This window comes from Theropithecus gelada, chromosome 16 (genome assembly GCF_003255815.1).
Source record: "Theropithecus gelada isolate Dixy chromosome 16, Tgel_1.0, whole genome shotgun sequence".
In the NCBI taxonomy this organism is placed as follows: Eukaryota; Metazoa; Chordata; class Mammalia; order Primates; family Cercopithecidae; genus Theropithecus; species Theropithecus gelada.
The window spans coordinates 62,329,110-62,355,766 of NC_037684.1; the positions used below are offsets into that span (position 1 = coordinate 62,329,110).

Sequence of the window (26,657 nt, forward strand, 5' to 3'; positions counted from 1 at the left end):
ACGGGAAGCACACGTTGGGGAAAAATTCCCCAGACTTTCAGAGGGGAAGGGCCCCAGGCTGCCTGCCAGTCCCAGTGGGCTGGGGCGTGAACACTCACCAACAAGGCACTGTCTGGAAGGCTTGGCTGGGGAGACCCCATGTGTGGAATCATCTCTAGGAGATTTGGCCCGGCATGACCTCAAGAAGGTGCTGACGGAGGCGCACTAAACTCCTCTGGAGAATACATCTTGCCTCGTGTGAAGCCGGAGCTGGGAAGGGGAGAGAAATAGGAAGCTCAGTGGGCATAAGAGAGGCTCTGGGAGCAGGTGGCCTGGTCTGAGTGCTGGCCCTGATCTGTCTGGCTTTGGGCAGCGTACATCACCTGGCTCAGCTTCAGAGACCTCAGTGCTCAAATGGGGTATACAGGGCATTGGTTGGTGGGTTGCCTGGAGGAAATGAGATGGTGGATGGTGCAGGTACAGCCCAGTTCAACCTATTCACACTGCAAATGCTCCATAAATGGTGGCATTGACAAAGCAATTGCTAACAGCAGCCTCAGCATGGGGATCAGCTGCGAGTAAGAGTGGGATCCTGGGTGCACTCCAGGGACTGTGGGGGCTCAGAGCTGGGGAGAGGCCTCTCAAGTCTGACTTCACCAGTGGCACAGCTACTACAGGCCCATCCTCCGGCTTTTCCTTGCTTGCCTCTTTTGCATTCATAACCAAGCCATGCCGCAGTCTGTAGGGAACAGAGCCACAGCAGATTCATGTCCACTCCCTAATTTGATCCCGTAAAGCACATTTACCCCCATTGAACAGAAGATGAGCCTGAGGCCCTGCCCTGTGCAATGCTTTGCTCGAGGTAGGTTTACTGTCATGGACAGCCTTCTGGCTTTCGGGTGTAGTGGGTATAGCTGATGGCCTCCCAGGCCCTATGCAGGCGAGCAATGGCTAGGATTCTGTCCCCGACCCCAGGTGTTGGCCGGTTCTGCTCTCTGACTGACCTCATGGCTTGGCTGTGCGCCCTTGTGCAGATGCTCCAAGTTTCCCAGCCCACCCCCAGGCCTCTCGTGGGTTCAGTCACTCAATAAACATTTACCATCACTGCCCTGCTAGCTGTGGGCTGGGATCTGGGAACATGGATACACCAGGTGTGATTTCTGCCCTGGAGCGGGGCTGCCAGCCTTGAGGAGAGAGAGTGTCATGTTGTGATGTTGGCTATAAAGTGTGGTGGAAGTCCAGGGCAGGGTGACAAGTTCCTGATGCTTATTTTTTATTTGCTTATTTTTTTGGAGACAGAATCTTGCTCTGTCAACAGGCTGGAGTGCAATGGCATGATCTTGGCTCACTGCAACCTCCGCCTCCCGGGTTCAAGCGTTTCTCCTGCCTCAGCCTCCCAAGTAACTGGGACTACAGGTGCATGCCACCATGTCCAGCTAATTTTTGTATTTTTAGTAGAGACAGGGTTTCACCATGTTGGCCAGGATGGTCTCCATCTCTTGACCTTGTGATCCGCCCGCCTTGGCCTCCCAAGGTGCTGGGATTACAGGCGTGAGCCACCGCACCCGGTCTTTTGTTTCCCCCTACCAGCCTACCCGCAGTGAGTTTTCCCGGCTAGGAATCTGCTTTGTGATTTTAAAAGTTGGGAGTGCAGCCTGCTTCATAGAAGACCTGGGCCATGGAAATCTGGCCTGCACATGGCTGGCTGTGGTGTCCGCACCAGCACCTACCTCCCCAGACCAGGGAAGCCTCTTTTGGAAGGGGGGCACCAGAAAATACTTTGGAGGACCGTGGGATCCTGGGTGAGATGGATTGAATCCTGATTCATCCGCTCTGACCACTCCCTACCCCAGCCCTACTTGTACTGTATATCCAAATCCTATCTAGAAAATCTATACAGAATTCACAGTATACCCTGCCTTCAAAATTCCGAACTGTTGAGCTCCTGCCTGCCTTTCTGCTCCATCTCATCAGAAACCTTCTCACAGCAGGAGTGCTACCCTCTCCCCTTCAGTGGTGCAGGATGGATGGGATCCCTAGTTTGTAACCGGAGCCCCTTTGTGAACAGACCTGGAGACCCCTCCTCATAGAATTACATCATAGAAAGGATGACATAAAGCTCAGCCCAGGCACTCTTGTTAACTCCATGCTTCTGAAAGCCCTCAGCTCCATTAAGCTGTGTTCCTGGACTGCCTGGGGGTCTGTGCCCATGCACTGCTCCGTCTCTCCCACGTTTCAGGCTTCATCCATGGCCCTGGGTAAGTGGCATTTGAGATTTCACTGCCCTGACCCCATAGGAGCAGGTTTCTGATGTCAGGATTTACGTATCAATTTATCTGTGGTCTCGTTCGTTTTTAAGATGTATTCATAAACAAAGATCACTGAGCATCCGCACTCCCAGGCCTCATGCTGGGGCCGGGGTTAGGAAAATGACAGAGGCATGGCCTCTAGCCCTAAGTAGATGACAGACTTTGGAGGGTGACTGACAAGTAGATGGACAGTTCTGATCAGCCTTACGATGGCGAGTGCTGGGCTGAGGGTCAGCAGGGGCTGCGGAAAGACTGAGGAATCTTCAGGGAAGCTTTCTCTGAGGAACAATATCTGGCGTGAGCCTTGGAGGACACACAGGGATTTGATAAGTGAAGAGGAAGGAAAAGGCATAAATAAAGGGTAGCTTGTGCAAAGGCACCGAGGCAGATGTGCTGTGGTTCCTGGTGGTTCTGCTGGAATGTGGAGTGTGTGTGCGCATGTCTGCATTTGAGATGAGGAAGCCAAAGAAAGAGACCGGGCAAGAGATGAGGCTGGATGGGCTGGATCACGAAGGGGTCCTTGTATGTCATGCCGAGGGGCTTAGCGTTTATCCAGTAGCCACGGGGAGCTATTGAAGGGGGTTTTAAGCAGGGGTGCGCCATGATCAGATTTGCGTGTGAGGAGGATCACCCTGGCAGCCTTGTGGAAGATGGATCGGAGGGTCCAAAGCTGGAGGCAGAGAGATCAGCCAGGATTTCTTGGGATTTTCTCTGAGGTTTTACAAATCTGATGAGGCTGTTTGGGGTGGGCCTGGCAGATACGTCACAGCCTAGAAAATAGAAGCTCTGGAGAACCGTCTGCAATTTCCAAACCCAGAATTTAATTCCACCGTCATTTGCTGATTACTGAGTCTGCTACCTCTGCCCCAGCCTAAAGGACCAGCTGACCCACATTTCCACATCTCTGCCCTCCCCGAGGGCCTCAGAACCTGGCGGCCCTCACTGTTTAGTCAGAGAGGCTCATGCCTATCTGGGATCTTTGTCCCAAGCCTCCAAGCTTTCTGGGGGCCTGGAATGCCAGCTCAAACATTGTCCTTCCTCTCACACCCGTTATCTATCCCTGGTGCACAGAGCAGCCATTGAGTGGCTGCACAGGCCTGGCGGGGGGCCCGGGCCAAGTTAGTTACGGGCAGTGGCTTAGTCACGCTTCTGGGGGCCTTTTTTTCTGGGATAAGCCTGTCCTTGTGCTAAGGGCTTCGCTCACACAGCAGCCCAGGTCGTTGCAGCTGCAGAACCCTCTGCCAACCCCAACAGCACGCTTCAGAGGTGCTGCCAATGGGAACCGAAACCCAGAGCGACAGCTGAGTCCTGGGGAGCGGAGAGACCCACGGAAGGCAGATCAGAGAGCCTTCCGCCTTCTCTGCTCCGGGTGCTCGGCCTCTGTTTGCAGGTGCACGGCTCAGGCGCTACCCTGGTCCTTTGATTCTGGCCTCTGGAGTCCAGGAGGCCTGGGAAGGCTACGCAATCCCCTCTCTCCCCTGGGCCCCATCCTGTGTAAAAGCCAATGACCAGCCTGTGCAGAAGCTCCTTCCAACCCCGGGCCCACAGTTCCAGTGCACCGCTGGGAGTCAGCTGATTACATGCATATATCAAGCACCTGCAGCATAGTCCTGCCTGGGCTAGGTACATTTATATGTGGTAGTGTCTCATGGCAGGCTGGGCCGTGTAGTCATTGAGAGTCCAGGCTCTGCACACAGACTCTTCCAAACCTTGGCTGTCCTGTTTACCAGCTGTGTGGCTTGGGGAAAGCTAGCTAATATGCCTTCTTTTGCCACAGTTTCCTCATCTGTGAAACAGGGATATGATATCTCTACCTTGTTGGATTGGTTTCAGGGTTAAGTGAGATAATATGCGAAGTGTTTAGCTGAGTGCTTGACACACAGGAAGGGCTGAGGAAAGAGCCCCTGCTGCTATTCCTCCTCCTCCTTATTATTTCTATCATCCTCATTACTCCTCAAGGGGAGAGCTGTTATCCCCATTTTGCAGATGGGGAAGCTGAGGCCCAGCAAGGTTAAGCAACCTACTCAGTGTGACACAGCTGGCCAGTAACAGAGCTGAGATTTAAACCTGGCTTTGTCCAGTGCTCCTGCAACACAGCTGGTCCCTTGGATAAAGCAAGCACAGGGTGACGGGTGTCCCAGCCTGGGAGTGCCGCGTAGTGGACCCTCCTATTACATCCCAGTGTTCTTTCTCCACCTTCCAGATTTCTGCACCAGGAGATGAGGGTCGGTGGAGCCCTAGAATGGAGATGTCCTTGACACCTGGGCAGAAGCTGCAGCTGCAGGACCCTGTGGCCACTGGAGATAAGTAATGGTGCCATTTGCACACCTACTGGAAACGGGAAAGGAACAGTGAGTGACCCCAAGCCAGCACAGGCAGGTACCAGGAGCCAGGATGCAAGGATGACGTCTCCGGAGGCCCTGGCCTCCCTCCCGCCTGGGCGCTAGGAGCCATCCCGGGGCTCCAGCCAGGAGCCCTGCTGCCCAGGGGCATGGCCAAACCTTTCTTCCGACTCCAGAAGTTTCTCCGCCGAACACAGTTCCTGCTGTTCTTCCTCACGGCTGCCTACCTGATGACCGGCAGCCTGCTGCTGCTGCAGCGGGCCCGAGTGGCCCTCCCACAGGGCCCCCGGGCACCTGGCCCCCTGCAGACCTTGCCAGTGGCCGCCGTGGCCCTGGGCGTGGGCTTGCTGGACAGCAGAGCGCTGCATGACCCTCGAGTCAGCCCAGAGCTGCTGCTGGGCGTGGACATGCTACAGAGCCCCCTGACCCGGCCCCGTCCCGGCCCCCGCTGGCTCCGGAGCCGCAACTCGGAGCTGCGTCAGCTGCGTCGTCGCTGGTTCCACCACTTCATGAGTGACTCCCAGGGACCACCTGCCCTGGGCCCTGAGGCTCCCAGGCCCGCCATCCACAGCCGAGGTAGGCGCTCAGCTGCATTTAGGGGAGCTGTTCCCAGGACCCCTATTCAGGGTCACAGGTTTGGTGTCGTCTTTCTCTCTTCAGGTTCGTAGCCTTCACCGCTAGATGGTTCTTTCCTTCTGCTCTGCAGGTCAGGAAGGGGCCTGTGACGTGAAGTCCTTTAGGGTTTTGCTCACTCACCGGCTGGAATTCCACATGACTCAAGGCTGAGATGTTGTGAGCAGGTCACTTAGCACTCCGGCTTTGGATTCAGACAGACGTTGGCTGGAATCCTGGCCAACAATTTTTTTGTTTTTCAGGCGATGGATCACCTGAGACCAGGAGTTCGAGACCAGCCTGGCCAACATGGTGAAACCTGTCTCTACTAAAAAATATAAAAATTAGCCAGGTGTGGTGGCACATGCCTATAATTCCAGCTACTTGGGAGGCTGAGGCAGGAGAATCCCTTGAACCCAGGAGGCAGAAGTTGCAGTGAGCCGAGATTGTGGCATTGCACTCCAGCCTGGGTGACAGAGCAAGACCCTGTCTCAAAAAATATATATAATAATAATAAAAATAAAAATATAACTGACGAGCAGAGGGGAGGGCTCAGCCCTGAGTGCAGAGCATGTATGTCTCAGGAAACCAGTGGCACCCCTTTACTTTAAGTTACCCCTAATGACTTATAGAGGTGATGGAAGGGACTCCAGTAAAAGCAAGAGAGATTGTGGCTAGATATAAGCAGAACTGATATCCACATTTATATACCAGTATGGTCTTATCAGTTGTTAAAATAATTGCACTACTTCCAGGTTGGTTGGTAAATGGTTCCTGACCTGGGCCGCTGGGGGGTGCCTCTACACTCTGGCTACCTCCCCAGTGGCCCCCAGATTTCCCCCTTATCCAGCAAAGAGAGGGTTAATGTGATTCCAGTACCAAATGGTGGCAATTCCGAACGGTCAGTGCCCTCCATAGGTTGTCCAGTATTGTGAATGTGTGCCAGGATTGAAGGAAGACTTTGCTCTCCTTTGAACAGTGTAAGAACCAGGTCTGGGGAGGCTGTGCCGTCATGGTCATCAGAGAATGGGGGAAGGCAGAGTGCTGACTTGCAAGCCCTCTGGGCCCCTTCCTGTCGTGGGGCTCCATGGGCCAAGCACAGCCAGTCGGGCCTCACTGGCAGAGAGCAGCCCACGGCCCAGCCCTCGGGACAGCTGCTGGGGCTGCAAACAAAGCGGGTGTCTCTCTGTGGCCCGGGCAGCCCGCCATCCTCCTGAAAGGGGATCCTGCAAGGCGCGGAAGCTGCAGGAGGCACCATCAATCACTGAGCATTTCATTATACCTTGGACAACATCCATAATGGAATAAAATGTCAGTAAGTTTACTAGGGAAAAAATAGTAACTTCTCCATAGCCAGTTTGTTTTTTATTGATAGTAATTTCCAAAGACATTCCAATATCTTCAAAGCCATCGTTAATAGCCTCACGGAGTGTCCATTTTGATGTGCAAATGAACAGATGCAGAGTCACAGACAATAAGGCGATGCCTCCATTTCAGCCGAAAGTAATAAATCCGCCTCAGAATGGGTCCCAGTGTATCCCTCGGAAGTTCTTTCTTTCCTGAACATTCTCGCCTCTGTCGGGGAGTTAGAAAAGCTGTTCGTTCTGCGTCCAGATAAAAGAGCTCGCCTCCTCCTCACAAACGGAGGGGCCGTCTGTGTCTCAGGCCCCTTGCTGCACACTGAGACGGGGCCAGCCAGGCCCGGGCTCGCCCTCCATCAAATGGCCGGCTGGTCACAGGTGGACCATTCCTTGTTTCCAGAAGAACCAGAGCCTGACTGCTTGAAACAATTTTTTTTTCCTCTCTTTTATTAACGTGTTAATTATTCAGCCAATATTTACTGATCCATCCATCACACATCCCAGGTTAGAGTGTAGGATCAGAATCATAATGGCTGTTACTTATTTGAACATCTGTTACGTGCCAAGCGTTGTATTGTATAGACATACATCTGTTATCTCATTTAATTTAATCTTCAAACAGCCTTATGATGTAAGTGGTGCTATCACTGTTTTAATGATGAAGAATTTGAGTTTCAGGGAAGAAAAGTATTTTAAATGTTTTCATTATTAATAGCAATATATTAACGGTAAAAACAATCGCTGCTGGGTAATGACTGCATGCCAAGCCTTGTATTAGACATTTCACATGTGTTACCTTATGGAATTTTCACAACTACCTCGTGGAATTGGAACCATATTCCCATTTTATAGATGGGGAAGTTGAGGCTCAGAGAGAGGCAGCCGCACATCCCAGGTGGCACAGCCAGATAGTGGTGGAGCCTGTTCCCAAAGGCTGTTTCCATTCACTTCCCCAGAAGCTTGTGCAGCCGGGGAAGCACGTACAGCAATAGGCAGTCTCAGCCTGGGAAGGTCTTGAGCCCAAGCACCTTGAAAACCTTGTGGTTAATTTCCCATCTACAGTGATAAATGTTTAATAATCCTGAGCTTATGCTTTGGCTGTTTAATTGAAAGCTGAAATGGAACTTCTTTGCTGAGCAACCCATCACAAATTTCTCAAACATTAGTTTTCTTTTGCTAAGTAGGCAGGCGGAGGAGAAGGATTCATTCTCACTGACGTGGGTGAAAGCTCCGTGCAGTGGTCCACGCCAGTGGCGGTGGACCTGAGACTTACAGAAGGAGAGAGGTGCACATGGGGCTGGATGTCTGGGCAGCGGGGGGCAGTAGCATGTGCCTGTGGGCATGGCCACATGTGCTGATGGGTGTCCCCAGATGAAGGTGACCTGAAGAGGCTCAGAGCCTGGCAGGGAGCCAAGCAAACATTGGAGAAGGTGGCTGTTGTTCCCTCCTCAGCCCTGGGGTTCTCTGGTCTGAGGGTCTCCTGGGTCCCTTGGGTCTTGGTGTGGTGGGGAGTCCTGTCTCCTGCCATCTTGCTTGTTCTCCTCTGATTTGCCTTAACATAGGGCCCAGGATATTGCACCTTGGTGCACTCAGTAAGACCGTCCCTGCCTTCATATATATATGTGTGTATATATATGTGTGTGTATATATATGTGTGTGTGTATATATATATGTATTTATGTACTTCGTGCATTACTGCTAGTCCCCATGAATAATAAATAGTACTATAATTGTTCATTCATATATATATATATATATATATATATATATATATATATATATATTCAGACAGAGTCTTGCTCTGTCGCCCAGGCTGGAGTGCAGTGGCATGATCCCGGCTCACTGCAACCTCCACCTCCCAGGTTCAAGTGATTCTCCTGCCTCAGCCTCCTGAGTAGCTGAGACTACAGGCATGCACCATCACTCCCAGATAATTTTTTGTATATATATATATTTTGTATTTTTAGTAGAGACGGGGTCTCACCATCTTGGCCAGGATGGTCTCAAACTCCTGACCTCAAGTGATCCGCCTGCCTTGGTCCCCCAAAGTGCTGGGATTACAGGTGTAAGCCACCACGCCTGACCCCAGCCTTTGTATTTAGGCTCTCGGCTCCTAACTTTGCACCGTCCAGGCATGTCAGCATGGTTTTTAGGAGCTGGAACCCACCGTTCACAGTCAGGCGTGGATGTTGACATTGTGCCTATCCCTGGCGAGTCACCGGGAGGTCACCAGCTCTGGTAAAGGTGTGATTCCTGTCCTCTAGGAGCCTTCAATCATGTTGCAGAGATAGGACGCACAGGTGTAAAAGATATATATTTGGAGATGGAGTCTTGCTCTGTCGCCGGGCTGGAGTGCAGTGGCACCATCTCGGCTCACCGCAACCTCTGCCTCCCAGGTTCAAGCAATTCTCTTGCCTCAGCCTCCCGAGTAGCTGGGACTATACGCATGTGCTACCACACCAGGCTAATTTTTGTATTTTTAGTAGAAATGGGGTTTCACCATGTTGACCATGCTGGTCTCGAACTGCTGACCTCCAGTGATCCACCCACGTCAGCCTCCCAAAGTACTGGGATTACAGGCACAAGCCACTGCACCCGGCCAGGTGTAAAAGATTTTTGACTCCAACAGCTAATGGCAAGGGTATAGATGGTGGATGAGTTTTTCAAGCACAGCATATAAAAACCCAGAGAAAGGGGAGGCCACTGTGCGCTGGCATGGTCAGGGTCGGAGATGTAAGGCCTGAGGACAGGCAGGAAGCAAAGGGTAGGTAGGAGGGATGAACAGTGACAGGCCCAAACCTGGAGGCAGGAGACATGAGCCTGAGCAAGGGGAGGCGGTGTGGGTGGGCACGTATGTGTTCGACAGGTGAGGAAACCGTGGCACAGAAGGTTGAAGTTATTTAGCGAGGGCAGAGGTGGAATTAAATGTGGCATTTACTGTCAGACAGAGTCTCACTCTGTCACGCAGGCTGGAGTGCAGTGGCACGATCCTGGCTCACTGCAACCTCCACCTCCCAGGTTCAAGTGATTCTCCTGCCTCAGCCTCTGGAGTAGCTGGGATTACAGGTGTGTGCCACCACATCCAGCTATTTTTTTTTAAAATTTTTTTTATATTTAGTAGAGACAGGGTTTCACCATGTTGACCATGCTGGTCTTGAACTCCTGATCTCAAGTGATCCACCCGCCCCGGCCTCCCAAAGTGCTGGGATTATAGGTGTGAGCCCGCGCCCAGCCCCCGCCTTTGTATTTCGGCTCTCTGCTAAATACAAATAAAAGTCACTCCTCGATTAGGGGCCAGAAGCAGATGGTTGGCAGGCTTCCTCCCCTAGGCCACTCAGTGGTGCCCCGGCTCCCCCAGCCGCTGCCCCAGACCAGGCTCTTGGCAGGAACAAAGACAGTCTCCGTTGCCCTCATGGAGCACCCAGGCCTGTGGACCATCGGGACTTTCCTCCTCACTGAAAAGCCGCTTGGGAGCCGCTGGCAGGCTGCTGGGAGGCCTTGGGCGTGTTACTTCCCAGAGGCAGCCTAATTTCTCTGGAGGCAGCCGCGCGCTCCCCAGATGACATGAATGAGCGGAACGCAGCCCTTCCTGCGGAGACGTGCGGCGTCTTTATCACAGGTGCCCGATCCAGATCTCGCGCAGCTATTGTGGGTGTGCGTTCACAGCTTGGGGGCCGTGTGACGGCGTGTTTGCAGATTCCCACGCCGCTCCTTCAAAACACTGGTGCGCGTGACATTTACATGCCTACCCGTCTTTGCATCGGGACTGCCATCTCCGAGCTTCTCTGCGCATCTCTGGGAGATGTCTCCCTCCCTCGGGGTGGCAGGGCAGGGCTGTGAGAGACTCTCGCTGGTGCGTGTGGGCACGGCTGGCCTCTCACTGCCACTGCAGCATGGGTGTCCCCGGCATCCCCTTCCAGGGATGTGTGCAGGTGACCAGCCTGGAGAGGCCTCTGCGGTCACTTGGCCCTGCTGTTTCCCACACAGGACGCTTTCTCCTACTCTTAATGGACTCTGCGGACACACTCCAGAGATGGGGCCTTACTCCCTCTTAGGATGACAGACTTTATCTTGAGATAGCTTGCCCCATTTGAAAGCTCTTCCTTGAATTTGCTGAAATCAAACTTGCCCTAAGGGATTTCTTCTCTTTGGCCCACAAGGACCTTGTCTCTCAGGACACTTGCCAAGGTAGAGAGGCCGCTCTGAGCCCAGGGAGGGCAGGGCTGGAGAGGAGGGGTGGAGCCCATGAGAGGTAATCCAGCCTTCCCAACTTGTGAGTTGGGGGCAGTGGAAGAAAGCAGTGGTCAGGCTGACGCCAGGCTCCTGGCAGAGCTGTCTGGGTGGACAGTGGGCCATTAACTAAGAGAAAATGGGCAGGAAACAAACAAGAGGGAGGTGTCGGATGCTCCCTTGACTCAGCACTGAGGGGGAGGTTGCCTGCAGCTCTCATCCCCCGGGTTTCTCTAAGAAGTGGCCTGGGCCAGGAAGGGAGAGGTTCCCCTGGCTTTTCCTAAGGGTGGGCCTGTGATTCCTGGGCCTCTGGTGTCAGCCATGCTTCCCTTTCTGCAGGCACCTACGTTGGATGCTTCAGTGATGATGGCCACGAGAGGACTCTGAAAGGAGCTGTGTTTTATGACTTGAGAAAGATGACTGTCTCCCACTGCCAGGATGCGTGTGCGGAGCGGTGAGTGCTGGGGTCCTGGGCTGTTGATTCCAGTGGGAGGAAGGTCCAGGGACAGTTCCAGAATGACGAGGCATATCAGCTACCAGTTGGCTGTCATAGCATAATTAGAACACACTGATCAGATCCCAGTTATCCAGAAGAAAGAAAGTTTGTTGGCAGATGGCCTAGGTGCTGGATGCTGGGTGATGGCCTGGGTGCTGGATGCTGGGTGATGGCCTAGGTGCTGAGAGCTGGGTGATGGCCTAGTGCTGGGAGTTGGGTGCTGGATGCTGGGTGGTGGCCTGGGTGCTGGATGCTGGGTGATGGCCTGGGTGCTGGGAGTTGGGTGCTGGATGCTAGGTGGTGGCCTGGGTGCTGAGAGCTGGGTGATGGCCTGGTGCTGGGAGTTGGGTGATGATCTGGGTGCTGGGAGCTTGGGTGGTGGTGCTGAGTGCAGGGAGATGCGACTTCCAGTCCAGCCATAGCAGGGACTCAGCGTGTGACTTTGGTGAGTTCTTTTCCTTCCCTGGGACTCCGTTTACTTATCTGTTTTACAATAAGATAAAGGGCTTTAACTGAGATTTCTCTGAGAAGATCTTTCCAGCTCTGGTAGGAAAAGTATTTTCACCTTGTATGTATAACAAGGTTTACTTTTTCTGATACTTCCAGCTCACCCAGTAGTTGCCAGACACTTGTCATATGCCAGGGCAATGGTCCCTAATGTCAAGGCCTTCACAATTGACTGTGTATGTGTGTGTGTGTGTGTGTGTGTGTGTGTGTGTGTACACATCTGAGAGAGGTGGGTTAAACAGAATCAGACTTCACCCTTCACTTATTTATCCCACAGATTTTTTTCACTTTTGTTATGTCATATAAATTCTTTCCACAGTTGGCTAGGTAGCAATGGGTTATCCCCATTTTACAGATGGAGAAACTGAGGCTGGGGAAAGAAAAGACAAGGTCCTTACGGAAACATACGTCATAGTATAGATAAAGTGGAAACAGGATGATACATTCTCTTTTTAGTCTCCTAATAGATCAGGAAACTGAGACTCGGAGATGGTAAGTGACATTCAGGGTCTCACCGCTAGGACTAGGACGTGGTCAAATGGGGACTTGAAGCTTGTGTTTGGATTTTCAGTCTGGGCTTTTCACATCTAGATCCACTGATTTGAAAGTGTTGACTGCTTTCTGTAGTTGGAGTCCTGTGTGATTCACTGTGGGTTCCATTTCCAACCTTTCTTTACCTATGGTGTTACAACTAGGTAAAAGTAAGTAGAGAAATGGCTGTGGAGATGAGGGCTGCGTGTAACAAGACATGACATGTGGCAGGCAATTCAGACCAGCTCATGGCCACTCACCAGGGTAAACTGTTAAATTTTTAGAGTTGTTGTAAGCCCATTGTAAAACTATTGGTAGCTTAAAATCTTCTACAGTGGGAGTGTTTACACCACAGAAATTGGCAAACAGTACAAACCAGAGCTCTCCTGGTCACATACTGAGAACCAGTTTACAGGCACATCACAGATTTAGACCCATTATAACCTGTGACCAGGCACCCTGCAGGGCAAAACTCAGGGCTGGCGAGAGGGAGCAGTGGGGCTGGTTCTATTAGTTTATTACAAAGGAAAGACTATTCCCTGAACTTAGCCAGGTGACCCTTGAGTGTGGCTGGAGACTGATTCCTAAGGCCAGCCATAGGCTGACGGCTGTAGCCCCTGTCTGCCTGTTCACCCAGACCCAAACTCAGCCTCAAGTCCAGCCCATATCCCGACTCCAGACCCAGTTGCCACTGCATGACCACGTAAATCCTCTCCACAGTCTGCCAGGTAGCAATGAGTTATCCCTCTTAGACAGATGGAGAATCTGAGGCAGGAGAAAGAAGAGACAAGGTCCTTGCTTAAACATACTTTCTAGTCTAGATCAAGCTGATACAGCCTGCAGTTTAGACCCCAGCCCTAGCTCTGGGCCAAGGTCCGGACTCACCCAGGCCCTGTCTCCCTTCAGGTCCTATGTCTACGCCGGCTTGGAGGCCGGGGCGGAGTGTTACTGTGGGAACCGGCTGCCAGCGACGAGCGTCGGGCTGGAAGAGTGTAGCCATGAGTGCAAAGGCGAGAAGGGCTCTGTGTGTGGCGCTGTGGACCGGCTCTCCGTGTACCGTGTAGACGAGCTGCAGCCGGGCTCCAGGAAGCGTGAGTGGGCCAGCCTCTCCCTGAGCCCTGTCCATCCCACTCCCTCCGGCTGCCCGTCTCCCACAGCCTCTCATTCCAAACTACCTGGGGCAGAACCTGTGCCAACCTCTGCCCTCCCTTCCCTATTGCCATCACTGGACGGGCTCCTGGCAGGGCGGGGATGGGGCTAGGGTCCATCAAAGGCTTAATTGCTTGAGTTCCTCACTGAAGCATACCTTTGCTTGTCCCCTGCAGGAGAGAGAGACTGATTGGGAGGCCTGAGTGTGCCTCAGACATGCTGTGTGGCCTCCGGCAGCTTACTGCCCCTCTCTGAGCTATAGTCTATTTTGTAAATTGCAGAGGGAGACCTAGATTTCTTTCTTTTTAAAAAATTTTTATATTTTATTTTTTATTTTTGAGATAGAGTCTCACTCTGTCACCCAGGCCAGGCTAGAGTGCAGTGCCGCGATTTCAGCTCACTGCAACCTCCACCTCTCAGGTTCAAGCAATTCTCCCGCTTCAGCCTCCCAAGGAGCTGGGATTACAGGCACCCGCCACCACACCCAGCTACTGTTTTTTTGTATTTTTAGTAGAGATGGGGTTTCACCATGTTGGCCAGGCTGGTCTTGAATTACTGACCTCAGGTGATCTGCCTGACTTAGCCTCCCAAAGGGCTGGGATTGCAGGCGTGAGCCACGCACCCAGCCGGGAGACCTAGATTTCTAGCAATGGTGTGAGCCAGACAATCAGAAAATTCCCTAACTATAAAGCACCTAGAAATGCTACAGAACATTTAGCAAACATTATTGTAAATGCATAGCTGAACTAGCAGGAAAGTAAGACAAGCCCTTGGATCCGGAAATGAAGAATAAAGAGCCACAGTGGAGAGAGTTACAGATATGCTGTGTGGCCCTGGGGCTCAGCGGAGGGAAGCCGCCAGGCTGGGTGGCCACTCAGTTTAGATCTTAATGTCTAAGCAGGATAGGGAAGGAGGCCTTGGGCTTCTCAGGGAGAGGAATTGGATTGAAACTTCTGTATACAGTGGGATTCAATTTCACTGAAATGTAAATCAGCGAAAGTTTAGATGAAAAAAAAAAAATGTCTCCCACCCATTCAGAGAGTTAGAACAAAGCTTGTCTGTCTTGACCTGAGTTCAGGTGAAGATAAACGTCTTCCTAAGAATTTGTAACCACCGCACAGGCTTGCATTTGTATGCATTTGGGGGTTCGAATTTATATGATCTGCCTGAAAGTTTCAACATGAAAGTTGGCTCTGGGTCACCTGGAGGTTCTGGCAGAGCCAAATGCAGTGTCCCCTTGAGAGCTGTGCCACTAACCCAAGCGCAGGGGTGCTCAGCGGCGAATTCTCACTGAGTGCTGGGTTCAAAGTGGTGGAACTCAGGAGGAAACAGTCAACCAAGCTGACACGTCAGGCAGCAAGATTGGACTCCAAGGAATTTCAGTGCAAAGGGCTAGCAAATAGAGATGGCCCTGAAGGGGCCCAACTCAAAGGAGGAGTTGGAAACTCAGATTTGTCCTCACTGCAAGATGATGAGCACAAATCCACTTCCTCTAATCACAGAAGGCTCCTTGATAAAATAATAGGGCTGTGCACCGTTGCACATGCTGGGGACCATTCTTTTCATGGTTGGGAGAGGTGGGTTGGGAAGGAGTCAGAGCCTGGGAGACCACCCCCACCACTGGCAAGGGTAGGGCAGCGGTGATGGACGCAGAGGCACAGCCCTGGGTCCAGGCTTGCTGACTCATGGACACGACCGCCTCTGGTCATGCCCTAGTAACAGGGCTCCAGGAGAGCTGATGGATTAGTTCAAGAATGGGGCAGAGCCCAGCTAAAGAGGTATGGGATCAGCTGGGCGTGGTGACTCATGCCTGTAATCCCAGCACTTTGGGAGGCCAAGGTGGGCAGATCACGAGGATCAGGAGTTCGAGACCAGCCTGACCAACATGGTGAAACCCCGTCTCTACTAAAAACACAAAAATTAGCTGGACGTGGTGGCGGGTGCTTGTAATCCCAGCTACTGAGGAGGCTGAGGTGGGAGAGTCGCTTGAACATGGGAGACGGAGGTTGCAGTGAGCCGAGATCACGCCATTGTACTCCAGCCTGGGTGACAGAGTGAGACTCTGTCACACACACATACACACACACACACACACACACACACACAAAGAGGTGTTGGATCAAAAGCTAAGGCTTCACAGGGGTTCTGGGACGGCTGTCCTAGCAGGGAATGGGTTTTCCAAGCAGCACAAAAGCCGAGCCCTGATAACCGTGGCTGAACCTAAAAGCCACCGGGCTGGCAGCTATCTGTGGGGTCCCAGTGCCAGGGAGAGCTGCTCCGTGTTTGACCCCAGCTGACCGGTGCTTCTTAGGTGCCTCTTGCATTCAAACAGGATGTGTCTGGGAGCTCAGGGGTCCAGATGGGGCAAATGGGGACAGGGGTGGAGAAACTGACAACACACCGTTTAGCTTACGGTTCACCAGTGACACCATTAACTCGACAGTTTCTCACCTACTCTGCCAGGCTCTGACCTCACCCAGGGGTTCGCCATGGCACACAGGCAGAGTCCTGTCCTGCCACTTGGACATCCAAATAGGCTTCCTGAAGACCAAACTGCTCCACGCTGGCTTCTTGGAGCTTTTATTTCTTTGGTTTCAAACAACATTCCTGCCCCCAAGTAAGACCAATTCTATATGTGGACTCCTGGTGGCCCTCCCAGCCCCACCTGCCTGCCCAGTCATTGGTTCTGAGAGGCAGTTGTTTTGCTTTAGGTCACCCATGGATTAAGAGACAGATGGTCCAATCATTCAAGCCAGCCCTAGATCTGGAGTTGGCTGGACTTGCTGTCATGGTTGGTGTTGAAGATGGTGTCCTGGCTGCCCCTGTGGGCAGGCTGTGGAGCGCCCTGTGAGGTACCCTTGCCTTCCTGCCCCCTTCTTGAGGGGAGGAACTGACAGGATCAAGAGGTGACCAGGTGACCACCATTGTGAGCTGCAGCTTCTGCCAGCAAGGAACATTCACAAGGAGTAAGACTCATGAATGTGCTCCCCAGATTGGAATCAGAGTGGGTTCTGAGCAAGTCATCAACGTCTTCGCCTTGGAGGCATCATTCTGCCCCAAGTGGCCCTCAGGCTCCCTCCTGGGGAGTGAGGGAGACCAGACTGTACCAGGTGACAACCTGTGTCCTGAGAGTTGCATCAGAGGCAGCCAAGGCTTCCTTCTTTAGCGGCTCACGGATCGCTCACCTGTTGCAGTATAGGCAGTGCCTTCCTGCTTTATCTCATTCAGTTCATTCATTCGCTCAGCATGTAGTGGGTGCCTGCTGTGTGTCAGGATCGGGGCTGGGTGTGGGGAACACAGGGGTCACCCAGGATGTAGCCTCCCCTCAGGAGCTGTGTTCTGGAGGCCTCATGGCCTCCTTTTGTCCCTCCCTGTGTCCCGGGGCTTGCTGGAATCTTGATCCCTCCCCCATCTCTGGATCATGCCTGCCCTGCTGACTCTCCCCATTGTCTCTTCTACCCCTGTGGAGCTGGTTGAGGACCAGTGCCCAGTCCATTGCAATATTTGTTCTTTGAGGCTCCAATCATGCCAAAGAACAGGAAAGAGATTTGTGAGCCCAGCACCTGCCACCACCCTCGACCTTGACACCAAAAGCCAGGGCAGAAACATGGTGGTGGGGAGATGCGGCCCCATCAGGGGATATGCGTGGGTATACATTGTTCCTCATGACAACCCTAGGAGCTACGCTGTATGTAGCTGAGGAAATTGAGAGTCTGAGCGCGAGACGTGGCAGAGTTGCAGAGCTAGTCACTGGCAGTGCAAGGACTTGAACCTAAGCACTTATGACCCTAAGCCCTGGTGTTTTCCTCACACTAGGCTGGTGTCTGTGCCCTAATAGGTCATGCCCTGACACGTGGACCTCAGTGCTGTGGTCAGTTGAGATGGGCTTCCAGATCCAGGGTTTGGTCCTACTTGGCAGATTCTGGCTGGTGAGATGGTTTCTGCTTGCACCACGTGGTGTGGCAGCTAGAGAGCCGGGGGAGATGCTCAGCCCTGGGAGACCCCGTGTGGCGAGGAGCATGGGGTAAGAATCAGGATGCCGCCTAGAGAAACCCTGACGAGTCTGGAAGAAATATGAGCAGTTGATGCAAGAACATTCCAGAAAGTTCGTTCAGCTCCGAGGAAGCCAGCTAGGGCACGGGACGTTTCCACCTGGAGGTTCTACAGAGCAGCAGGAGGCTTGGCGGGAGGCTTCTTTGTAACATGGGCTTGAGGAGTGTTCCTAGAAATTGAGTGGGAGTTCGAGATCAGAGAGAGGCAAACCTTGCACAGAGGCAAAGCAGTGGGATGACTCCAATGGCACGGCAAGAGCAAACCTGGCCGGGTTTCAGATTTCCATGTCTGCTTTTCTTTTAATGCATCTTCTGGGAAGACATCGGATTTTTCGCAGGATCAGCCTGTCAGGTCACCTACCATGGAAGGAATCTGGCACCTAGTAAATGCACCATCCAAATTTGTTGAAGGAAGGAAACGAAGGAAGGAAGGAGGGAGGGAGGGAGGGAAGGAAGGAAGGAAGGAAGGAAGGAAGGAAGGAAAGAACGAAGGGCATTATGGAGAATTGACAGAAGCAAGAGAAGGAAGGCAGGCAGGCAGGCAGGCATGCATGCATTAGGAGAACTGGCAGAAGCAAGAGAAGGAAGGAAGGAAGACAGGCATTAGGAGAACTGGCAGAAGCAAGAGAGGGAAGGAAGGGAGGGAGGGAGGGAGGGAGACAGGAGGGAGGGAAGGAGGGAGGGAGGGAGGGAGACAGGAGGGAGGGAAGGAGGGAGGGAGGGAGGGAGGGAAAGAAGGAAGGAAGGAAGGAAAGAATGAAGAGCATTATGGAGAATTGACAGAAGCAAGAGAAGGAAGGAAGGAAGGAAGGAAGGCATACATGCATTAGGAGAACTGGCTGAAGCAAGAGAGGGAAGGAAGGGAGGGAGGGAGGGAGGGAAGGAAGGAAGGAAAGGAGGGAGGGAAGGAGGGAAGGAAGGAAGGAAGGAAGGGCATTATGGAGAATTGACAGAAGCAAGAGAAGGAAGGAAGGAAGGAAGGAAGGAAGGAAAAAAGGAAGGGCATTATGGAGAATTGACAGAAGCAAGAGAAGGAAGGAAGGAAAGAAGGAAGGGCATTATGGAGAATTGACAGAAGCAAGGGAAGGAAGCAAGGAAGGAAGATATGCATGCATTAGGAGAACTGGCAGAAGCAAGAGAGGGAAAGAAGGAAGGGAGGGAGGGAGGGATAAGGGAGGGAGGGAAGGAGGAAGGGAGGAAGGAATGACTTATGGAGAACTGACAGAAGCAAGAGCTGAGTGCTGCAGTTTCAGCCACGTGGTCCCTTGTAGGTGACCCTGGACAGTCAAGGTCCTGATGCCCGGTTTCTCTTAGGAGCTCAGCATGACTATGTCCCACTCAGGGCCGTTTTCCCTCCCTGATTTGAAATCTGCGCCTCCTCAGTTTATTTATACCTGTCTCGGGACCTAAAGCCAGCATTTTCCCTGGTGCCAGGCACCAACAACTGGACACCGTCTCTTACCAGAAACCCCTCTGTTTCCCCGCAGGGCGGACCGCCACCTACCGCGGGTGCTTCCGACTGCCAGAGAACATGACACACGCCTTCCCCAGCTCCCTGATACAAGCCAATGTGACCGTGGAGACTTGCTCGGGCTTTTGTTCCCAGAAAGTAAGACCAAATGATCATTTCACAACCCTTTCCTTTAAGTGTGTGTGGTGGTCCCAAGAGACGGGGACGCCTGTGCTGGGCTGCGGGTGTCCACTCTGGCAGTCCAGATGGGAGCAGAGGATGGGGGCATGGGTGGGAGGCAGGCATACAGCAGGTGCCACAGAGGGAACCGGCAGGGAGCCCTTCGCCTCTGTCCGCCATGTGAGGCTGGGGGGGAATTGTCAGCAAGGCGGACGGAAGGAGCCGAAAGGAGAGTGCCTTTCTGGATGCCAACTCTTGGCACACGTGTCAGATGTTAAATTGACTTGGTTTGGAAGCCAGAAGATGCTGGCTCGGGACTTGGGGATAGCTGATGGATTTTCTGTTATTGGTGCTGACAGTGTTGGACTGTGAATCTGATGACAGGGGCTGGAGCCACACTTGCATCGTTGGTTCAGCCTGAGCTGAGGAGTAGAGCATGACCCCGTGGAGGGGCGGGGCTAGGCACCGAAGGCCACTGACCCTGCCTTGCGTGCCAGCTCTGGGGTGGGGAAAGTTGGTCAAGGCCAGAGGGGGCTTGCAAAAAGCAGGGCCAGGAGTGTGTGAAGCAAGGCTGGGGAGACCCAGCAGACTCTGTCCAAAGAACACTGAGATCTCAGGCTGCAGTCCAGCGGACTCCAGATTGGGGCGGATGCTGTGGCTCTAGAAATGGCCTTTGGTGGCAGTAGGCTTGGTGCTGGGGCTATTTCACATATGCTGGGGTTGCAGTACCCTCAGTGTGGCTTTGGTACTTGGCAATGTAGCAGAACAGGGCTAAGGCAAGAGGAGGGCTAAGGCGAGAGGATGGCCTTGGCCAGGATGAGGATGACGATGATGACAATCAACAGAAGCTGCCATTCTTTTTTTTTTTTTTTTTTTTGAGACAGAGTCTCGCTCTGTCGCCCAGGCTGGAGTGCAGTGGCCGGATCTCGGCTCACTGCAAGCTCCACCTCCAGGGTTCACGCCATTCTCCTGCCTCAGCCTCCCGAGTAGCTGGGACTACGGGCGCCCGCCACCTCGCCCGGCTAGTTTTTTGTATTTTTTTTTTTTTTTAGTAGAGACGGGGTTTCACCGTGTTAGCCAGGATGGTCTCGATCTCCTGACCTCGTGATCCACCCGTCTTGGCCTCCCAAAGTGCTGGGATTACAGGCTTGAGCCACCGTGCCTGGCAAGAAGCTACCATTCTTAATCACTCATTCCATGCCAGGTACTGTTCCACGCGCTTTATGGGTTAACTCTTGTAATCCTCCTACCAACCCTACAGCATAGGTGCTGTGAGTATCTGCGTCTTCCTGGTGAGAAAACAGGCAGAGAGTTGGAGCCGTGTGCCTGAGGTCACACAGCCGGTAAGTGGTAGGGTCAGGATTTGAACTCAGATAGCTCCATAGTCTGCTTGGGGTTGAAGGGTGCAGGGGTGGACTTCAATGAGAGCAGATATGACCAGACCTGCAGGAGCAGCACAGCCTTCTGCTGCTGCACCCCCTACTCCCACTCTCCCTGCTTCCTGTGTTCCACCGCGCTCTGGGGACGCCTCCCTTGGAGGGAGATGGAGAACAAAGCCTTTCACATGTGCTTTCTTCTCGTCCAAGTGCATCCTTTGAAGTGGTTCTCCTGCATCACCAGCGTTTCTAAAGCCACAGCCAAGGATGTCTTGGGCATCAGGACACCCACGACACAATGAAATGAGCCACGAAGGCAGTTTGTTGATTTGCAGACATCTGGCCTGGGGACCTCCTCATCCTGTCTCCTCCTCGTGGAAGCAGAGCGATGGGTAGAGGCAGCAAGGATGCCGGCTCAGCTGCCAGCCCTGCTGGTGCTCTCAGGAGAATAAGCCACCCTCCCAGGGCTTCCCTCGCACCTGTAGCTCAGAGCACTTCCCTTGAGAGGCCTTCTCGTTGGAATCAAAGGAACTCTGTGGGCCAGACCAGGCTGAAAGCAGGCCGCCCTTGAGCAACCAGTTTGGAGACTCCTGCTGTGTGCTGGGCACGGCACTGGGAGCCTTCCTGCGGGGGATTATCTGCTTTGATCCTCCCGGTAGCTCCCAATGGGAGATACTCAGATCCCTGCTTGCTGCGAGAGGCTGGGCAGGTGTGCAGAGCTGAGAGCCTTCACACACAGGCACAGAGCGGCCGGCTTCGCAGGCCCTGCTCCTGACGCCACACACAGCCTGTGCTTTTACATACTGCTGCCACTTGGTGTTATGGAAGGGGGAAGAGACAGAGAAGACGAGGAGGAAGAGGAGGAAAAGAAAGGGGTGGCCATGAGCCATTAGTGTTTCGGACTATTTTAAAATAGGAACGTGCTTACTTGGAGCACAATGAAGACGCCAAAGGGCATAGCAGGGAAGCCTTCCTCTCACTCCATGCGTTTCCTTGCCTGGATTGTCCTGGCTTCTCATGTCTACTTCCACAGAGACTGAATCTTCAAGCAGCCGCATCCTTGCCCATTCTGTAACCAGCCCCGCAGCGGGGAAGGAGCTGCACCTGCCCTTCTGCACCGAACCCTTCACTGGACAGCCTGTCTCGGAGATTGTCCCGCAACGCGACACAGAGTGCTTTCTCGTGCTTTTTTACCATTACACGGATGTCCTATCATGTATTTAACCAGTTCCCTGCTGTTCAGCATTTCGCCTACTTCCAGCCTTCACAAACAATGCGGCGAAGACTGCCCGTGTATGTACATAGATCACTTTGTATGAGTGAATCTGCAAGAAAAATATTCCTTGGAGATGCTGGGTCAGAGACTGAGTGTCTTCATCATTTTGGTAAACTTTGCCAAGTTGTCCTTGGCAAGGATTGTATTCACTTTATACCCCGATCAGTGATGTGTGAGGGGGAGGCAATCCACCCCCATAACCTGTCTTTTGTGTGTGTTGGGGGGTTCAAAGCAGCATTTTAGGCAGATGCCTCAGTTTTCTGGGGCTCCTCCCTTTGGGTACCTCGTTAGGGCTCAGAGAGTTCTTTTTTTTTTTCTGCTCTGATGCCCAGGTTGGAGTGCCATGGTGTGATCATAGCTCACTGTAGCCTCTGCCTCCTGGGCTCAAGTGATCGTCCCACCTTGGCCTCCTGAGTAGCTGCGACTACAGGCACACATTACCATGCCCAGCTAATTTTTTTGTGTATTTTTTGCAGAGACGGGGGTCTCACCAAGTTGCCCAGACTGGTCTTGAACTCCTGGGCTCAAGCAGTCTGCCCTCCCCACTCCCAAAGTGCTGGGATTACAAGCACGAGCCACTGTGCCCAGCCAGTCCAGAGAGTTCGTATTTGTGATTACAGACCAGAATGTAAAGACTTAAAACCCTTCAACTTGTATTTTCAGCCTTTCTTCGTATTTACTGGCATAAATCCAGATCGCTGCAGTTTCACACTGGAGCACGTGCCGGAAGATACACGCAGGCTCTTGGTGTCTTGTGCCATTACACCTTAGCACCTTGTCTATCTCCCCTCACCGTGCATTTCAAGGACAAGTTCCCTTCTCTGCTCTGGCCGGAGCAGTCGTGAGTTGTTTGGGTCAGAACTACATGGAAAGGGCATCCAGATTTCTCAGACACAACCTCTGTCCTCCGCACTCACCGCATTGGGGTCGGTGCTGACACCAGATCCTTATCCGGCCGCCTCTGCGTGGTGGGATGGGGCTGGGAGGGTGGCGTTTCCTGAGTTCCATTGTTTAGGGCTGCACCATTTGCAGCTGTGAGGAACAGCGTCATCATTTCCAGCTTTAAAGTTTAACGTGGGTATCGGCCGCACATATTCAGTGGGACTTGGCAAAACGCAAGGGCTGAGACGTTGGGTACAGCCAGGGGCAGGTGACTGTCACTGGAGGCAGATTAAGGGCAGTGCCTGAAGGGGGTGAGGAAGGCTTGGAAGGAGGCTGAGAAAGGAAGATGGTTGCAACTTTTGGGAAGGGTTGGAGCTGGAGGATGCGGGGTGGTGTCGGCAGGTGGCTGAGGGGATTGAGGAGTGTGTTCCAAGAGGAGGTAACTGCTGAGTAGGAACGAGGTGGCGGGAAAGCAGCCCAGGGGCCCAGCGTGCAGGGTTACTTGGGGTGCTGTGAAAGGTCAGGGGGCACAAATTGCAGACGGCCTTGTGATGTAAGAGTTATTAAGAAGTTATTTTAGGCAGATAGTAAGGTTCTGGGTGGAAATTTTCCTGTAATAAGAAACAACCCCCAAACCATCTCTTTTCTAACAGAAAAGGAGGCTTAAAGGGCCGGGTGTGGTGGCTCACGCCTGTAATCCCTGCACTTTGGGAGGCTGAGGTGGGCGAATCATGAGGTGAAGAGATCGAGACCATCCTGGCCAACATGGTGAAACCCCCATCTCTACTAAAAATATAAAAATTAGCCAGGCGTGGTGGCAGGCACCTGTAGTCCCAGCTACTCGGGAGGCTGAGGCAGGACAATGGCGTGAACCCGGGAGGTGGGGCTTGCAGTGAGCCAAGATTGCGCCACTGCACTCCAGTCTGGGTGACAGAGCTAGACGCTGTCTCAAGAGAAAAAAAAAAAAAAATTAGCTGGGCATGATGGCGCCTGCCTGTAGGCCTAGCTACTGGAGAGGCTGAGGGAGGAGAATCACTTGCCCCAGGAGGCAGAGGTTGCAGTGAGCCAAGATGGCACCACTGCGCTCCAGCCTGGGTGACAGAGCAAGACTCTATCTCAAAAAAACAAAAAAAATGAAACTGGGTTCACTCAGTATGGTGATTCCCGCCGTCTTTTCCTTGTCACCAGGTGTACCAAGTGTCATAGCCACCTCCAGATAACACCATGTGTTTCGAACCTCATGGTGACCTACATTTGCATAGTAAAGGGCTAAGGTGGGTGGGCCAGGTTTTTCGAGGGCTATGTAAATGACACACCTGATCAAACCAATCCCCTGGGCCTTATGGAAATCAGACACCGCCTCCTCCAGCATCCCAATATAAGCAGCCAATTTTCCGCTGCGCTCGGAGGTTTTCTCTTTGTTCGAACCCCCCTCCCTCTGTCTCTGTATGGGGGAGCTGTTTTCTTCTTCCTTCTTTCTTACCTATTAAACTTTTCACTCCTTAAAATCACCCCACCCGGTTATCTAAACCGGCACGAGACCAAGAACCCTGGTGTTCCTGCAGTCATCAGAGCCGTCTCACTTGGATGCCTGACTCGAGGTTTAGACTTTTTTCAGTGGGTGGGAGGGAGCTACTGTTGGTGTGGCAGGGAGGGGCTGGTATGGCTTGTGTGGCACTTTATAGCTGCAGGTAGGATGTTGTGGAGCAGGGAGAGGATGAGAGCTAATAAAGGAGGGAGTAGGTCTAAGAGACACCACAAGACACCACTAAGGGTTGGAATCCACAAGAGAGGATGTGGGGGCCTGAAGGAAGAAGTGGGAACCTCCAGGGAGGAGGATGAGGCATGGATAGGGTTGGGGGTGGGGTGAGGCAGCTGGCCTGTCCAATGCAAAAGGGAGGTTCTCCTCGGGTCCTTCTGGAGACAGCATTTCTCAGGGGCACCCTCAGAGATGCCTTGGCAAAGCTGCCGCAGAAGTCAACCTGTGACCTGGTTCTGGAGTTAGGGATTTCAAGTAGGGCAAGAACAGTGCCCTGGATGTCGTGCCTTTAAAACCACTGTCTGCCCAACAGAGCGAGCCTTTGGCTCCCAGACTGTCCATCCATTCTCCCTTGTCTCGCCCCTGGATGTGGGTGTAACTTGAACTCAAACCTTCTGAATGGTCAGCCCTTCAGCTCTGAGCTCTGCAGATGCCTGGCGGGGGATTTGCTGGAATTCTGACTTAACTCTAGAGCAGGGGTTCACAGCCTTGGATCTGTTGGCATTTGGGGTTGGATAATACTCGTGTTGGGATCTGTCTGTGCGTTGTAGGATATCTAGCAGCATCCCTAGCCTCTACCCACTAGATGCCAATAGCACATCTTCCCTCCGTTGTGACACACAGTCCCCAGACGTTGCCGTATGTCCTCTGGAGGGCAAAATCACCGCCGGTGGAGAACCACAGCCCTGGAGAGGCACCTGAAGATGCCAGGCAGCCATGCCCAGACATGGCCCATATCCCTGTGGGGCTGAATCCTGGGGAGCAATGGTCTCTTCCAACCATTGTTGAGGATGGAGAAGCAAATTCTGCCTCCAGCATTGAGATCTGATGGATGTGAAATTGGTTAGAAGTTGATCAGACCCAGACCTGCAGAGGCCAGGGACCTCTTTGCAGGGAATGGTATCCTCTCTTCCCTCCTGAATGTTAAGGGTGGCAAGAGAGGTGAATTCAGGGATGTCTGGCTGTATTTGCCTCCTCTGAAGTGCCAAACACGTCCTCTTTGGAAAGGCCAGTGGTGTGGAGGCTGCCGGGCAGTCCCAGTGGCAGCTCTATCTCATCCTAATTTGGCCGAAAAACAAGCTCAAATGTCCTGTGATGTGGGAATGGTTAAATTATGCCACGGCCATACAGTGGACTACAATACAACCATTGAAAATGTTTGCAAAGACTTTGATGATGGAAAATTCTCACAGTAGAGTGTTAAATGGGGCAGAGCTGAGCCTGGGGGTAGGAAGTTGGGGCTTAATTAGAGCTGGCCGTGCTGTGGGGCCAGGAGCAGCAGATGTGAGAGGTGGGGCTTGGAAACAGGAAAAGAGGGGGGAGGGTTCCTTGTTGTGCCCCCACTTTTGAGCACCATCTGAGGCTTATTTGTGGCCCCAGATAAAATGTCTAGTGTTTTTTGCTACTTAGCGAAAATGGATTTGGGGAGCTCCAAGAGTGTAGTTTGACAGAAAAAGAACATTCCAGGCGATATCCGCATCTTAATGATCTGACTCTCTGCCAGCAAGAGGGACTTGACCAATGTAATGTGTTTTTAAAGCCCAGTCAAATGATCTTGTCTAATTTCCTGTGATCGTACTAGAGATGGAAAGAGACCTGCTCATTCTCAGTCCTCTTCAGGATCCTGTTGGCTCCTTTGTTTCAACACAAGGCGAGAGTGAGCAGGGGGCAGCTTCGATATTTGCATTGCTATCAATTCAGATCTGGGGTAATTAGTTTTGTCGCCTGATATTTGTGCTCCAGGACATAGACTATTTGTGGGGGTGCTCCGAAAGGAGGCCGATGAGCGAAATCTAACACCATCTGCAAATAGGTTACTAATGTGAGACACTCCACCAGCCATTATACCTTGTGTTGTGAGGTTTGTTCTCCCAGCAGCTGTTAGTGATTCTACTGATAAAGGAATCACAGGGAGAGGAGGAAGAGAGGTGGTGCCCTTCCGTTTTCCCCTCTTTTAGCTTCTTTTGGGTGTCTGAATTCTTTATGCATTAATCACCTGGATGTTTTCCCACTGACATTTCTTCTAAGTTTTTTTGTTTATTTGGTCATTTAATGGTGGTGCTCACCCAGCCACCTTTCAAATGGAAGAGCATGCATTAATATGGAATCTGTTTGTTCTCAGCTGGGCAGCTGTTCTTGCAAAATCCACTTGGATCCCGATAGATG

General features: G+C 52.5%; 1 protein-coding gene across 3 annotated transcripts in view; it reads left to right on the forward strand.

Annotated features, from left to right (window-relative positions):
* Positions 1–26,657, forward strand: part of WSCD1 (WSC domain containing 1) — a 64,349-nt gene that overhangs the window by 18,326 nt on the left and 19,366 nt on the right. For all 3 annotated transcript variants that reach the window (XM_025362118.1, XM_025362115.1, XM_025362116.1), the window contains exons 2-5: positions 4,492–5,206; positions 11,173–11,287; positions 13,274–13,458; positions 19,056–19,177. In XM_025362118.1, the coding sequence (XP_025217903.1) occupies positions 4,780–5,206; positions 11,173–11,287; positions 13,274–13,458; positions 19,056–19,177 (849 nt within the window). In that variant the 5' untranslated portion in view covers positions 4,492–4,779. The remainder of the gene's footprint in view (positions 1–4,491; positions 5,207–11,172; positions 11,288–13,273; positions 13,459–19,055; positions 19,178–26,657) is intronic.